Source organism: Cynoglossus semilaevis, chromosome 18, assembly GCF_000523025.1.
Source record: "Cynoglossus semilaevis isolate Cse_v1.0 chromosome 18, Cse_v1.0, whole genome shotgun sequence".
Taxonomy (NCBI): Eukaryota; Metazoa; Chordata; class Actinopteri; order Pleuronectiformes; family Cynoglossidae; genus Cynoglossus; species Cynoglossus semilaevis.
In genome coordinates, this window is record NC_024324.1 from 5508603 (window position 1) to 5520991 (window position 12389).

At 37.2% G+C, this 12389-nt stretch overlaps 2 protein-coding genes and 6 non-coding genes across 11 annotated transcripts; all 8 read right to left on the reverse strand.

Annotated features, from left to right (window-relative positions):
* Window position 1: 1 nt before the first annotated feature.
* On the reverse strand, window positions 2-74 carry trnav-aac (transfer RNA valine (anticodon AAC)). The gene has a single exon. It is a non-coding gene; the product is annotated as a tRNA-Val (tRNA).
* An 84-nt stretch (window positions 75-158) lies between these two features.
* Window positions 159-231, reverse strand: trnav-cac (transfer RNA valine (anticodon CAC)). The gene has a single exon. It is a non-coding gene; the product is annotated as a tRNA-Val (tRNA).
* A 314-nt stretch (window positions 232-545) lies between these two features.
* rplp1 (ribosomal protein lateral stalk subunit P1) lies at window positions 546-2514 on the reverse strand. The gene is made up of 4 exons (XM_008331333.3): window positions 2287-2514; window positions 1388-1462; window positions 798-912; window positions 546-673 (listed from the first exon to the last, which is right to left on the reverse strand). Exons 1-4 carry the CDS (start codon window positions 2356-2358, stop codon window positions 591-593), a joined length of 345 nt encoding a protein of 114 aa, XP_008329555.1. The 5' UTR covers window positions 2359-2514; the 3' UTR covers window positions 546-590.
* A 294-nt stretch (window positions 2515-2808) lies between these two features.
* clptm1l (CLPTM1 like) lies at window positions 2809-9706 on the reverse strand. 4 transcript variants are annotated; one of them, XM_025065167.1, is made up of 19 exons: window positions 9455-9693; window positions 8444-8657; window positions 8240-8334; window positions 7966-8155; window positions 7678-7877; window positions 7515-7593; window positions 7114-7231; window positions 6939-7033; window positions 6710-6794; window positions 6327-6430; window positions 5933-5998; window positions 5789-5839; window positions 5574-5656; window positions 5424-5458; window positions 5289-5344; window positions 5127-5171; window positions 4910-5025; window positions 4450-4547; window positions 2809-4312 (listed from the first exon to the last, which is right to left on the reverse strand). In XM_025065167.1, exons 2-18 carry the CDS (start codon window positions 8606-8608, stop codon window positions 4463-4465), a joined length of 1668 nt encoding a protein of 555 aa, XP_024920935.1. In that variant the 5' UTR covers window positions 8609-8657; window positions 9455-9693; the 3' UTR covers window positions 2809-4312; window positions 4450-4462. The 4 variants fall into 4 exon arrangements, with proteins under 4 accessions (XP_024920935.1, XP_016896699.1, XP_008329554.1 ...); XM_017041210.2 differs by having other exon boundaries at window positions 2809-4547; window positions 9602-9706; XM_008331332.3 differs by having other exon boundaries at window positions 2809-4547; window positions 8444-8708.
* Window positions 9707-9897: 191 nt separating this feature from the next.
* Window positions 9898-9970, reverse strand: trnar-acg (transfer RNA arginine (anticodon ACG)). Its single transcript has one exon. It is a non-coding gene; the product is annotated as a tRNA-Arg (tRNA).
* Window positions 9971-10265: 295 nt separating this feature from the next.
* Window positions 10266-10338, reverse strand: trnar-acg (transfer RNA arginine (anticodon ACG)). Its single transcript has one exon. It is a non-coding gene; the product is annotated as a tRNA-Arg (tRNA).
* A 412-nt stretch (window positions 10339-10750) lies between these two features.
* trnah-gug (transfer RNA histidin (anticodon GUG)) lies at window positions 10751-10822 on the reverse strand. Its single transcript has one exon. It is a non-coding gene; the product is annotated as a tRNA-His (tRNA).
* A 419-nt stretch (window positions 10823-11241) lies between these two features.
* On the reverse strand, window positions 11242-11313 carry trnah-gug (transfer RNA histidin (anticodon GUG)). Its single transcript has one exon. It is a non-coding gene; the product is annotated as a tRNA-His (tRNA).
* Window positions 11314-12389: the final 1076 nt, after the last annotated feature.

Sequence of the window (12389 nt, forward strand, 5' to 3'; positions counted from 1 at the left end):
ATGTTTCCGCCCGGTCTCGAACCGGGGACCTTTCGCGTGTTAGGCGAACGTGATAACCACTACACTACGGAAACTCATAATGAACTGAAAGCTTGTGGTGATTTTTTTCCTTTTTCACAATTGAAAATATTTATCTTAAAAGTGCCAAAAATTAGAGATGTTTCCGCCCGGTCTCGAACCGGGGACCTTTCGCGTGTGAGGCGAACGTGATAACCACTACACTACGGAAACTCATAATGAACTGAAAGCTTGTGGCGTTTTTTTTTTCACAATTGACAATATTTATCTTAAAAGTGCCAAAAATAAGAATTGTTTCCGCCCGGTTTCGAACCGGGGACCTTTCGCGTGTGAGGCGAACGTGATAACCACTACACATTTTATAATAAAATAAAACGATACAGTTAAAAGGTGAATACAGAGCTGTTTGTCTGTTGGAACTACAGGTATAATTTATATACATCATATATTGCATAATGTGTGAAATGTGTTATCTTAATTATGTTAATTTCTGAAGTAACATTTTAAATAATACCAGAAAACAAGTATCTCTTTTTTTTGTTTTATTTTGACATTTTACAAAAAATGCTTCTTTAGTCGAAGAGACCGAAGCCCATGTCATCATCAGATTCCTCTGATTCTTCCTTCTTCTCCTCTTTCTTTTCCTCCTCCTTAGCTGTAGGGACAAAGGTGATAGTGCATCAGTGACAAATTAAAAGAATCAGGATTAAACGCTACATTGCACTGGACCTTTAATTTGGATGTACAAAAAGGGTTGAAGAATATTAATTGCAAAGTACCTGGGGCGTCTCCACCAGCAGCAGCAGCTCCACCAGCAGCAGGAGCACCAGCGGGAGCTGCACCTCCGGCACCAACGTTGCAGATCAGTGTGCCAATGTCGATGGAGGACAGAGCCTAAGATGTATCCAAGTGAAATGAGGTTAGAGGAAATCAGCAAATAAATCACAAAACATTCAAAGGTAAAGACAGCTGATTACAACTATTTTTATTTTCTGTACCAAGAAATGCAGGGGACCAAAACACTATATGCTATATACAATTATAATATATAAGGAACATTTAAAATCTCTGTTAGGATTTGATTGTCAGTGAACTTCAGTGTAACAGTGCATTTATAACTTCATCTGCTTTTTTTTTTTTAAATGGCCAATGGATTATTACTCTCATCCCAATTGTGTAGTGTTATTCCAACTGGTGAAACGTGACAACAACTCAAACACAAAGTCAATAGATATAACCACTGGATTTGATTTGTTTTCTATCTCCAAATGTTAAACCATGTCATAAAAATACAACAACATTTCTTTTCATTTCCTTTAAGAAAATCATAGCAGCTCAGCAATGTGATATGCAACTGCCCATATCTCACCTTGGCAAACAGACTGGGCCAGAAGGGTTCAACAGTGACTCCAGCAGCCTTGATCAGGGCATTCAGCTTGTCCTCCTGCAAAGGTAAGAAACAAGTTTGTGTTTTATTTCAGAGTTCACCTCCCCCACATTTACTCTAGCCAGTATCATCATCAACTTTCAAACTTGTATTTTTAATTATTGCTTGTTCACTTAGTGTTTATATTTGTAGCTCAGATGGTTATGGTTGAGAACGATTTACCATGGTCTTTTGATAATTTTCTTCTTCTTCTTCTTTCGGCTTTTGATAATGTACTTAAATAATGGTGTTATACAACATCTGCTGTTATGACTAAGCATAGACTTTGTAGTCCATTGACAAGCTTAACGGAAATAAAAATGACAGAATACCATGTGCTGGTACACTTAAGCCATTTTTAGGTTTTTGTGTCATACTATACTATTTTCTACCTATATTTAATTTATCTGACTAGCAAACTTAACAGGAATTAGTCGGCATCTGACAGCACATAGGAATTATTTTCATTTTCACAGTCTTTGGGATGATTTGCTGCCTCCACGTGTATCTGCTGGTAGACTTGAATGCAGGAAACGAACAACTTAAGTTAAACTTAACTTAAACATGGTTGATAACAACCCAAATTCACAAACTGTCCAGTCTTACTGCGAGTAACGTGTTGGAACTTTATAACATGTGCGCCGCCATTTTAGCCGGTTGAGAAATGTATTTGGACAGCGGAACATTTAATACCTTAAATTATTCACAAAGAATAATAATTTAAATTTATGTTTAGGCCCTTAATATCTTAACGCGTGATTCAAACGATTTAGCTATTATCATTTGTTTGGTTACAGGAGATGTGTAGTTAGATCTGTTAGGGTCAGGCTGGGAACACTTACGGTGACGGTGACATCATCGTCATGGAGGATCAGAGCGGAGTAAATGCAGGCGAGCTCGGACACGGAGGCCATTTTAGATGTTAGATTTTATATTTGTAGCGTTGGATGCCTAAATTTAGTGGTGCTAGTCGCCGGATTGCGGGCCTTAGCTTCGGATGAAGAACCAAGCACCTTAGGCACGTTTACTTCCTACAACGGAAAAGGAAGAGGAAAGGGCGGGATCTAAGAATATGTACTTTGCGTAAGATGGCGTGCCTCTGACGTCAGTCCGCAAACTCACGTCGTTGCAAACGTAGCAGTTGGCCAAGAGAGCCAAAACAAGGAAATGTCGGGCTCACGTCTGCTCCTTTTGCAGTTTAATGTAATATCAGAAACATTACATGTTACACGTTTATTTAATATATAAGAGAGAGTTTAGAAGGTCCGTATGTATAAAACAATATGATTAAAATGTCTTCAAAGACTATATTGGTGACATACACACACCTTTGTATGATACAGAGAAGCAGTACTGGACACAACAACTTCTACTGCAACTTTATTTTTTCTTAATTATGAAACAAAAACATTACTTTAAGCAAATTCATTTTAGAGGCAAATTTTCTAAATTAGTTCTCCCAACTGCATTCATGAGGGGATTCATCTGTGCTGTACCATGGCACAGTTGTGGTACAGTATAATTCATGAGGGGATTCATCTGTGCTGTATTACCATGGCACAGTTGTGGTACAGTATGATTCAATGGGAGTTAAATGAAAATGTGACTGTATAAAACATAATGTTGTAATACTTTCCACAAGCCTCAACCACCGCTGAACAAACAAAGCAACAACTTAACAGAACATTCTGAAATTTGGCACCAACAGATTTCCTTGGCTCTGATGAATAAAAAAATACTTGAGCAGGTAGAATGACCAAACCAGAATGGGTAGAAAAGGATTCTACAGTATTTAAAATCAGTACCATAGAGCATGTGGATACAGTAGAAAGATAATTCAACAGTTTAAAGATTCTGGAATGTTTGGGTAATTTGGTCACATTGTTACATAACGTTCACAAAAAATAACAACATTCAAATTACATGTATGCTATTTTACTCATGTGTCATATTTGTTCCTTTTTCAAACAACACATCAGTGTCGCAGCTTTCATTTCTCTTACTGCTATTTATATAAGCATTTTTCAAATTACTGATTTAAGTTAGAAAATTGCTTTTTTGAATGTATTTTCTTTTTATCCTGGTATTAGTCGTCAAAACCTTTTTTTATTTAACCACTGAGTGTCTAGAAACAAGGTATTTGATTCTGAAAATGGAGTTAAAGACAGTTATGTCAAGGTGTAATTTGTTTTGTTTGGGTGACTATTAAGGGCAAAGAGTTAAACATTTTTCACATCTTAGATTTTGAAAAAACACATCTACTTTTCAATAAGCTAATAATAAAAAAAAAACCCAAGTTGCCTTCAATTGCTTGACAATTGTTACGATGACATTATGATCAGAGACACATTAAACCTAAAACATTAAACTTCTTATCACCCAGTGTTAATTTTGGATATATCTATGCATGTGCAAACACATTTTAAATTACAGATATAGTTTTAGTAATCTTGACAGCAGCTTTACAATGACTTGATAAATTATGCTTCACTGATCGACTGGACAAGACAACTTGAGCATTAGATGTCAAACAAAAAAACATATTTGCCTGAGGTAAAACCGTGAAAGAAAGATTTGAAAAATTGTATTATTCCCTTCATCGTTTAGCAACAAAATTGTGATGGTTTAACATTGACTGTACACTGGGTCTCTTTTCTGCTGCTTTGAATGTAACAAAAAAACTCAACCAGAAAAGCAAGAAAAATGAAAAGCGCTGTGACCGGTATGGATTTTATGGCCAAAACACAGCTTTGATGTTTCTTGAACAGCGATGAGTTACACACAGAGCTTAATGATACTTCTTTTCCTCATTTGTTGCAAAACAAAACAAAAATACAAAAATAAAAAATACAGAAAAGCTGAGGGCATTTTTTATCCTGCCTTGTACCACCCAAGTGTGTTTATGTACTTAAATCATTAAACCAAGTTGGTTCATTTTGGATTAATGGAGACCAGTGGACCAGTGGAAATGGCAGGCACCAGATGAAAAAACAAAATAAAAACATCTGTCTTCCCTTTTTAGTCCCTGTGAGATTTCCCTTTAGGCTCCTCATCATAAGAAACACCATATTCATTTACCCTTGTTTTGTCAACTGGGTAGAGCCTGTGAAGAGATCAAGAAGCAGAGACTTAGAAAAAGTGTCTGGCAGCTTATCAAATAATTACGTATAAAATGTGTTCAACCTTCAACACCAAATTGGCAATTTTTATTATTCTACCACTAAATACAATTCATTAAGAGCTGCACAAAAACTTCAGCCATGTTACAGAATTGTACAGAAATTCACAAACTATTTTATTCTTTTTATTTCATACAATGCAAAACTTTGTTTTTTAAGGTTCCCATTTAGTCTGGAAATGTTGTTTTATAAATAGCATAACTGGGAAAGGCACTGTAAATAGGTATTCCTACAAAGAAAGCTTGAAGCACAGCTACATCTCTGGTATGTGTGTGTCTGTACGTACCATCTCTGGTAAAGGTAAATGAGAAACACCACATCATCTCTGAAACATGCCAGTCTGTGAGATGTTGGCATGGTGATGATGAAGGCAAACACGTCATCAATGAAGGTATTGAAGGCCTGAGTAACAGACAATTTGCATCAGTTAGAATTAAAACAATGTTTTGAAAATTAATTTTAGACTTTAGCTTAGTCACTGATAAAAAGTGTTTTCTTCTCACCTTGTACATGAAGGCCTTCCAGGGCAGGTGGGCCACGGATTTCAGCTATTCATGTGACAAATGATAGTTATCATATAGTGTAATTTAATGTTTTTCTATGTTATTATTTGATTTATTCTCATTGAATATTAAACATAACTCAGGCTATGTGAGTAAACAAACCTTATAGTTGACAAAGAGTTGAGGAAGCATGAAGAGGAAGCCAAAGGCGTACACTCCTGTATGTGGTAGAACATCTTTGTTAGGTATTTTTTAGAATTAAATCACACAAAAAAGGGAAAAAAGTCTTTTAGTTACCGTTTACTAAACTGTTGATCAACCAGGAGTACCAGCTGGGATGAGGACATAGAGATGGACAATTAATACTCAAACCCCTTCAATCCCCCATAAACAATAAATGTTTTCAGTAACAATACAAAACCTGAGCTTGTTATTCATACATCGCACCTTTTGTATCGTAGAAATATTAGAGCATACACAGCCCCTCCTATACAGAGTGGGTACAGGAGGTAAGACAGATACTTCATGGCCTACGGGAAAAACACAAGGCATGTAATACATGGTTATTTGATGGTTTTATATAAACCACTCAGGTAAATACACATACTGTTTATCTCAGCAGTACAAAAAAAAGTGTGACTGAATGAGTGTGAGTGACTCACCAGAGTGTCATACTCCTCTGTTCTCTTTTCTGATTCATCTAATTTCCCAAACTGTTAACAAAAAAGATGCACAGTTAATTTTAAACTTACCATACCATTCATCGTAACACTCATACATCACTTCTACACATTTCAAACTCTTACCAGGATTGATGGTTTTCCTCCTTTCCAGAAAACTTGAATTTTAAAGGCCTTCTTCACCTTCCATACCTGAATAAGTTAGGAAAAAATACAATGGATATTCTTTAAACACAACATTTTAGTTATTTTAATGCTATGTCATATGCTACTGTATATATAGATTGTTTTTAGAAACAACAAGACGAATATTCACTATAATTGGACATACAACCTAAATTATTTGAAGAAAAAAAACATGCAATGCAACAATGTATTGCATTTTAGAAAAAAATTCCTATCAACAACCATTTAAGCATATCATACCAGAATGCTGGGATTAGTTTTGTTATGACGTAAATGTAAAGCATAAAAAATGACATATGTATCTCATTTTCACATTTTGACAATTTGTACTTGCTTCAATGATGGTGCCGATTCCAGCAGGTATGAGGACCAACAGGCTGGTGAGCTCGTCAAACAAATACAGGAAAATCACAATGGTGCTGAAACATCTCCACAATACTGAAGAAAAGAAGAACAAATTATGACTTGTGTTACTATAGAAGATGAATCGACAGAGGAATCCTGATGTTTAGTCAAGTTGAAATTAAACAGTGCCACAGCAGCAGAACAGTGTGTGTGTTACTATTGACAACTGGTGCTACCAGTGGTAATTAATTGCATCTTGATGAACTTATATTTGATATGCCATTGTTTTCATTAACATTTCATCTATTCCCATTGTGTTCCTAATTGTTTCAGGATTTTAATGTTTCTGCAGCTCAGGGAGCAAAAACCCACCTGCTTTGCTTGACATTCCCACCATGCTTGTCTTCTGCTTCCAGAAGCTGATGTCGTTCTTGAAAGCCAGGAAGTCAAAGAGAAGCTGTAAAGAAAAAAAGAGGTATTTAGATTTTATTTCCTAGTGTAGTCAACTAGTTAATATATTTTTTTTTAAATGCACAAAGAACTAAATCCTCTTAAACTAGACAGAGACACGTCACAGAATCGTTTTATTTTATTCCCTTACATGGAAGGCAGCTACAAAGAAGGTCAGTGCCAAGAAGTAGAGGTTGGTATCCACGAAGATCCCTTTGATCTCATCAGCATCCTTCTCTGTGAAACCTGTGACACAAACAAAGGAATAGTGAGAGAGTGACAAGGAGACAAGAAGACAGAGGGCAGAACTCAAGAGAGCTGCATACCAAACTGCTGTAGGGAGAAAACGGCATCCTGCATGTGGATCCAGAACCGTAGCCTCCCCAGAGAGATGGCGTCGTAGGTGATGGTGAGAGAACGTTCCGTGGTTGTACTGTTGATCTCCTAAACACAGACAGAATCAGTCAGATCATCAGTGATCCTTGAGTCATCCTCCTGAATCAAACCCATGATCACAGGGGAAATCAGTCCAACCTTAATTCAAAGTGATGACATTGCTACAATGAATATAGCTAATAAACACTTCACAAGTGTGGTTGAAGTATAGTATATATGCCATGAAATAAAGGCCAAAGAAATTAGCTAATTCCAAATCTGCTTTTGGGAAACTATCAAAATGTCAGATATTCAGTGTTGGGTAATATTTATTTTAAAAGTGAACTCTCACCACAAGGTCTTTGACCCGGTTGCTGAGCTCATCAACAAACAGCAGAGGTAGATACACCATTTTTTTACCATTTTGGAATCTGAAACGCAGACAAACCATTTGCCATGAGCATTGAAGTACTCAACATATTTTTTTTGTCATTAATTTATTTCAAATAGCTTACACTCTGAGGTATCTGTGGACATCACTTGGCAGGTATTCTCTGTCAAACAGGAAGTGGTCACTGACAATGTTCAATGTCAGTCTGGAGCGCCAGTGAGAAACTGGGTGATCTGAAGTGGGCGCTTCTCCAGTTGCAGCCCTGCCCCCTGCTGTCGGGTTACTATCACCGCGCTTATTCTTCATAACATTTTCTTTCTGACCCTGTAGCATAATATGTGATTGAAACAACATGGTGACATTTGTGGTTTAGCTACAGAGAATCTCATACTGATCAGGTAGTTACACTCACCAATGTTTGATCCTCCCCAGATATCAGGGAGATCTCCGGAGGTTTAGGGACCATATAGGTGGTGAGCTGAACCACTGAGTGGACCTGTTGTGGATCTTGCCAAGGAGATACGCCAGCTTGATGGACAAATACTAGTGCGTACAAAGTTCCGTTGTTACGTGTCTTCTTTGGAAGGGAGACATTGATCAACCTAGTGGAGGAAAAAGACAGGAAATATAAAATAATTAAAGATAATCCATCAGATAAAACAAGAGTATCATGCGATCCCACCAACCTTTCAAACTTGATGTTGACATCAAACTGCTCCTCTTTGTGAATCAAGGTTTGTCCTCCCTCTCCATTAGGCTTTAGTGCAGTGTAGACACTTAACTGGTGAACACAGTAGAAATAATAAATTCAATGACTTGGATAATTTCTACATGTATTCAGTTCATTATCATTTAACATACTAACATTCATGATCATTTAACATACTAACCTGTAGTTTTGGGTTTCCTGCCAGGAATGGTGTGATGCAGTTGTCACTTTTGGAACCATCGCACGGTTTGGTGTACACAATACCGTACATCACCCAGCAGGTGTGGAGAACGTACACTACAAACACCCCAACTATCAGGGTGGTGAACGATGTTTTAAGAAACATGATGCCTACTCCTCTTTCCTTTGGTTAGCTGAACAGCAGTGCCATATGTCTGTGAATGCAGCATCAGAGGATGTGAGTGTAAGATAGGGTTTATTAAGGACTGAAATAAGTCAGAGAAGAAAGAAATACAATTATTAGAGTTTGTTATTTTTGTCTGAAGAGCCTCTGAAAGACCCTCAGTAAATTGTCAATTTCCTAAGTCTGTGATCAATAACGTTTATCTAATATAGACTAATCTAAACGATCTTTTCAGCTTAGTTTTTTACTTAACTTAACATTCAGTAAAACAAAAAATGCAACCTAAGCACATTTGACAAAAACTAGTTCCTCTGGTTTTGTCCTGACTGTACAACAATAAGTGACTAAACAGAGGAAGAGCTGATGGACAGACGGTTCATTTCCACTACGTTTCTGTGCAGCTTTTGAAAGAGACACAATGAGGCAGGCTGTCAGATCTAAGAGCTGATGGACAGACGGTTCATTTCCACTACGTTTCTGTGCAGCTTTTGGTGCAGCTTTTGTGAGGCAGGCTGTCAGATCTATCTGTCACAGATCTACACGTTGGCCTGAGGTTACAGGAAAGTGACACAAGCTATTTGCTGCTGCTGCTGGTGGTAGTAAAAAATACCTTTCTGACTGATTATAATGGATTAAAGGGTGATCTGTACCTGTAAAACTCACAGAAACGCTTTTAATTTGTTAATATAGTTCAGTGTTTGAGAGTTTCAAATCAAAAACAAATGTTCCCCGCTCCGATTATGTGACACCTGCAGCCATAGCCTCAGAACAGAAAGACTTGTATACTAACTCTAATTCTTATTATACGAGTAAAGACGTTAAACATACCAGAGCTTGATCCACATCACATAGCTTGAATGACGGCTACCAGCCCATTCACTTTAACTTTTTGCGACAACGTCATTGCCTCAAATCTAAGTCAATATAAGCCATCATTACTAATTAACCCCATTCAGAAACAACAAACGTAAACACCTCTAGGCTGAAATAACCTAAGCTCAGAGCGTGAGGTGGCTCTCCTCTTCCGCCATCCACTTCCGGGTCCGTAACTTTATAAACGGGAACACGAAGAATCACGCGAGAACAGTTTCTGCAGCCTCTCCCTCTGTCATAATTTTGACATTAAAGGCACAAGTATCAAGTGTAATGGTCATATTCGCAACATATGCATAAAAGGTATCCCGACATGGCGTATGCCGCAGTGACCCGGACTCGAACCGTGATTGCTGCGGCCACAACGCAGAATAATAACCACTTTAAGAAGAAAAATTCGAGCTAGCCAGGAGTCGAACCTAGAATCTTCTGATCCGTAGTCAGACGCGTTATCCATTGCGCCACTAGCCCTATGAATGAGGAAGTTACTGTATAAAATTCATTATAGGAAAGTCGAACTCATTATAACGCAAATGTAAAGTATGCCCCAGTAGTGTGGAGATAAAGCACGGGCCGTGTCAGCCTTTCTGTGTCTGTCTGATCATATAGTCCTTCACTTAAAGGAGAGGGTGGAATTCATGCAATTCGTGACCGGTTTTAATCTATATTGTGATCGTCCTGTATGCTGATACGTGTCGGTAACGGTACATGTGAGGAACATGATATGCACTCCGCAAGGATAAGTGAATAATATTAAAAAAAAATTCGAGCTAGCCAGGAGTCGAACCTAGAATCTTCTGATCCGTAGTCAGACGCGTTATCCATTGCGCCACTAGCCCTATGGTGTTGTGCAATATATGTAGTTAGAAAAAAAAAAAAAAAGAATGACAGGCCATAATGTTGGCAGTGGCCCCAAAAAATGTTATCCACAAAGCCCATGGACTCCAAAAATAAAATAAATAATTATAATATTAATAATTTCCAGAATTATTTAGGGAAAATGCTGAATAATGTTATTTTTTTCAGAATGTTTTGAAAGATGAAATGTGTCGTATACTAAATATTTATTGTAAGTGTTTTTTTCATTTGCTGAAATTAGACTCTGAATTGATTGTAACGATTCAACGTTAGGGAAATTGTTTTGTCGCAGCAACACAGGGCACACAGGCAAAGACAGTACAATAAAAAAAGAAGAAACCTAAAGTCTAATAAATACCAATATAATAAATAAGGGCCACCATGGCATAATTCTGCCGTGACCCGGATTCGAACCGGGGTTGCTGCGGCCACAACGCAGAGTACTAACCACTATACGATCACGGCTGACGGTCATTGCAGCAAATTCGCGGAATTTGATTTAAAAAAAAAAAAAGAAACAAGTATGTGGTTAGTGCAGATTTACTCTTACACGTCAACAAAAAGCTGCAGCATGAACGGTGTGGTTTGAAAACGCTTAACTGTTCACACCTGTTCTTTCCCTGGCTGCTGTGCTGTGTTCTCCACAAGGTAAGTCGTGTTTTCCACATAGTAGAAATATCTTTGTTAAATGTGTTAAAATTTGGTCTTAGGGCACAATTACCTACAATTTGTTTTGTAATTAATAATAATAGTAAGTTAGTAGTTTTGTAAGATGATGCATTCGGTATTTATGTTGCAGTTAAAAACTAAAAGGTGCACGCTTGTTGTTGTGTAGGTTAAGTACTTGCTTGTCAAATAAATAAGTGTCACCCACGTCGGAATTCTGCCGTGACCCGGATTCGAACCGGGGTTGCTGCGGCCACAACGCAGAGTACTAACCACTATACGATCACGGCTGACCACCGGTGCGGTGATGAAGTTCTAAACTGCAGACATTCAATGATGGAGACTTAGACATGACTTATAGTGGTTGGAATCAATCATATTTATCTAAGCTTTTTAATCTAAGATTTATCTAAGATAATATTTAAGATAAAATGAAAAAAAAAAACAAAACTAAACGTCTTTCTTTAAAAAAGAAATTATTTTTATTAAACCTTAACCTAGGAAAATAAAAAGCCAAGTAACGGAATTACGTAACACGAGTTAAAAACACAAGGGCGCCATCTATTGACCAAAGTTGTACACTACAAGGAAGGCCTCGAAAACCATTGAATATTTAGTATATTTGTACGACACATATTTCATTTTGTACCTGTTCTTTATTGTAGAAAACAATGTTGAAAAGCCGCGACGTTATTACTCGTAATTCGAGCGCCCGAGTTTTGGTTAAAATATTTTATTATAATGTGTGTCACCGAGAAGAAGTGCATATCTCCACCTTAACACACTTTTATGGTCCAAAGGATGATTTAAGCAGCAGGCAACCCGTTCTCATGCACCCATTCTTAACAAATACATAAAGCGGAGCCACGGTGTGTTTATTATAGACCATCACAGAAATTACTGATTTCTGCCATAAAAAATGTTGTAAAATCGTTCCTGAAATCGTATGCATTGAAAACACGGCGTATAATATAGAACATGTTTTGTTATTACATACTTCAGTTCGGTTTGTTCATAGAACAGAGGACGGAAGAATGATAAACCTGTCAACACAGACTGGTGGAAAGTGCCCCGGATGTAAAATAGCTAAAACGCAACAAAACTACAAAGTATAGACCTCCAGAGAACAAAGCCATTTTAACCAGAGCTGGCTGTTATGCTTTGACAGATTTTGCAACCAGAGATTGCTAAAAAAATATGTCAATAGTTATCTACAGAGTTAAGTTCCATTTTGGAACACTTGATGAGTATAATAGCCTAGAAGTTGAGCTACTTTTATTAGCAATCAATAAAAAAAATCAAACTACTGTCCTTTAAAAATATGTATTTTACCATCATATAATCATATTACATGCCAATGTTGACT

Coding starts and splice junctions, on each gene's coding strand:
- rplp1 (XM_008331333.3), bottom strand. CDS start 2,358: ATGGCCTCCGTGTCCGAGCTCGCCTGCATTTACTCCGCTCTGATCCTC. Junction 913..1,387: donor GGCCCAGTCTGTTTGCCAAG/GTGAGATATGGG, acceptor GATACATCTTAG/GCTCTGTCCTCCATCGACAT. Junction 674..797: donor TGCTGGTGGAGACGCCCCAG/GTACTTTGCAAT, acceptor TTGTCCCTACAG/CTAAGGAGGAGGAAAAGAAA.
- clptm1l (XM_017041210.2), bottom strand. CDS start 8,608: ATGTTTCTTAAAACATCGTTCACCACCCTGATAGTTGGGGTGTTTGTA. Junction 8,335..8,443: donor CAGGAAACCCAAAACTACAG/GTTAGTATGTTA, acceptor TGTGTTCACCAG/TTAAGTGTCTACACTGCACT. Junction 7,594..7,677: donor GTCCACAGATACCTCAGAGT/GTAAGCTATTTG, acceptor TCTGCGTTTCAG/ATTCCAAAATGGTAAAAAAA.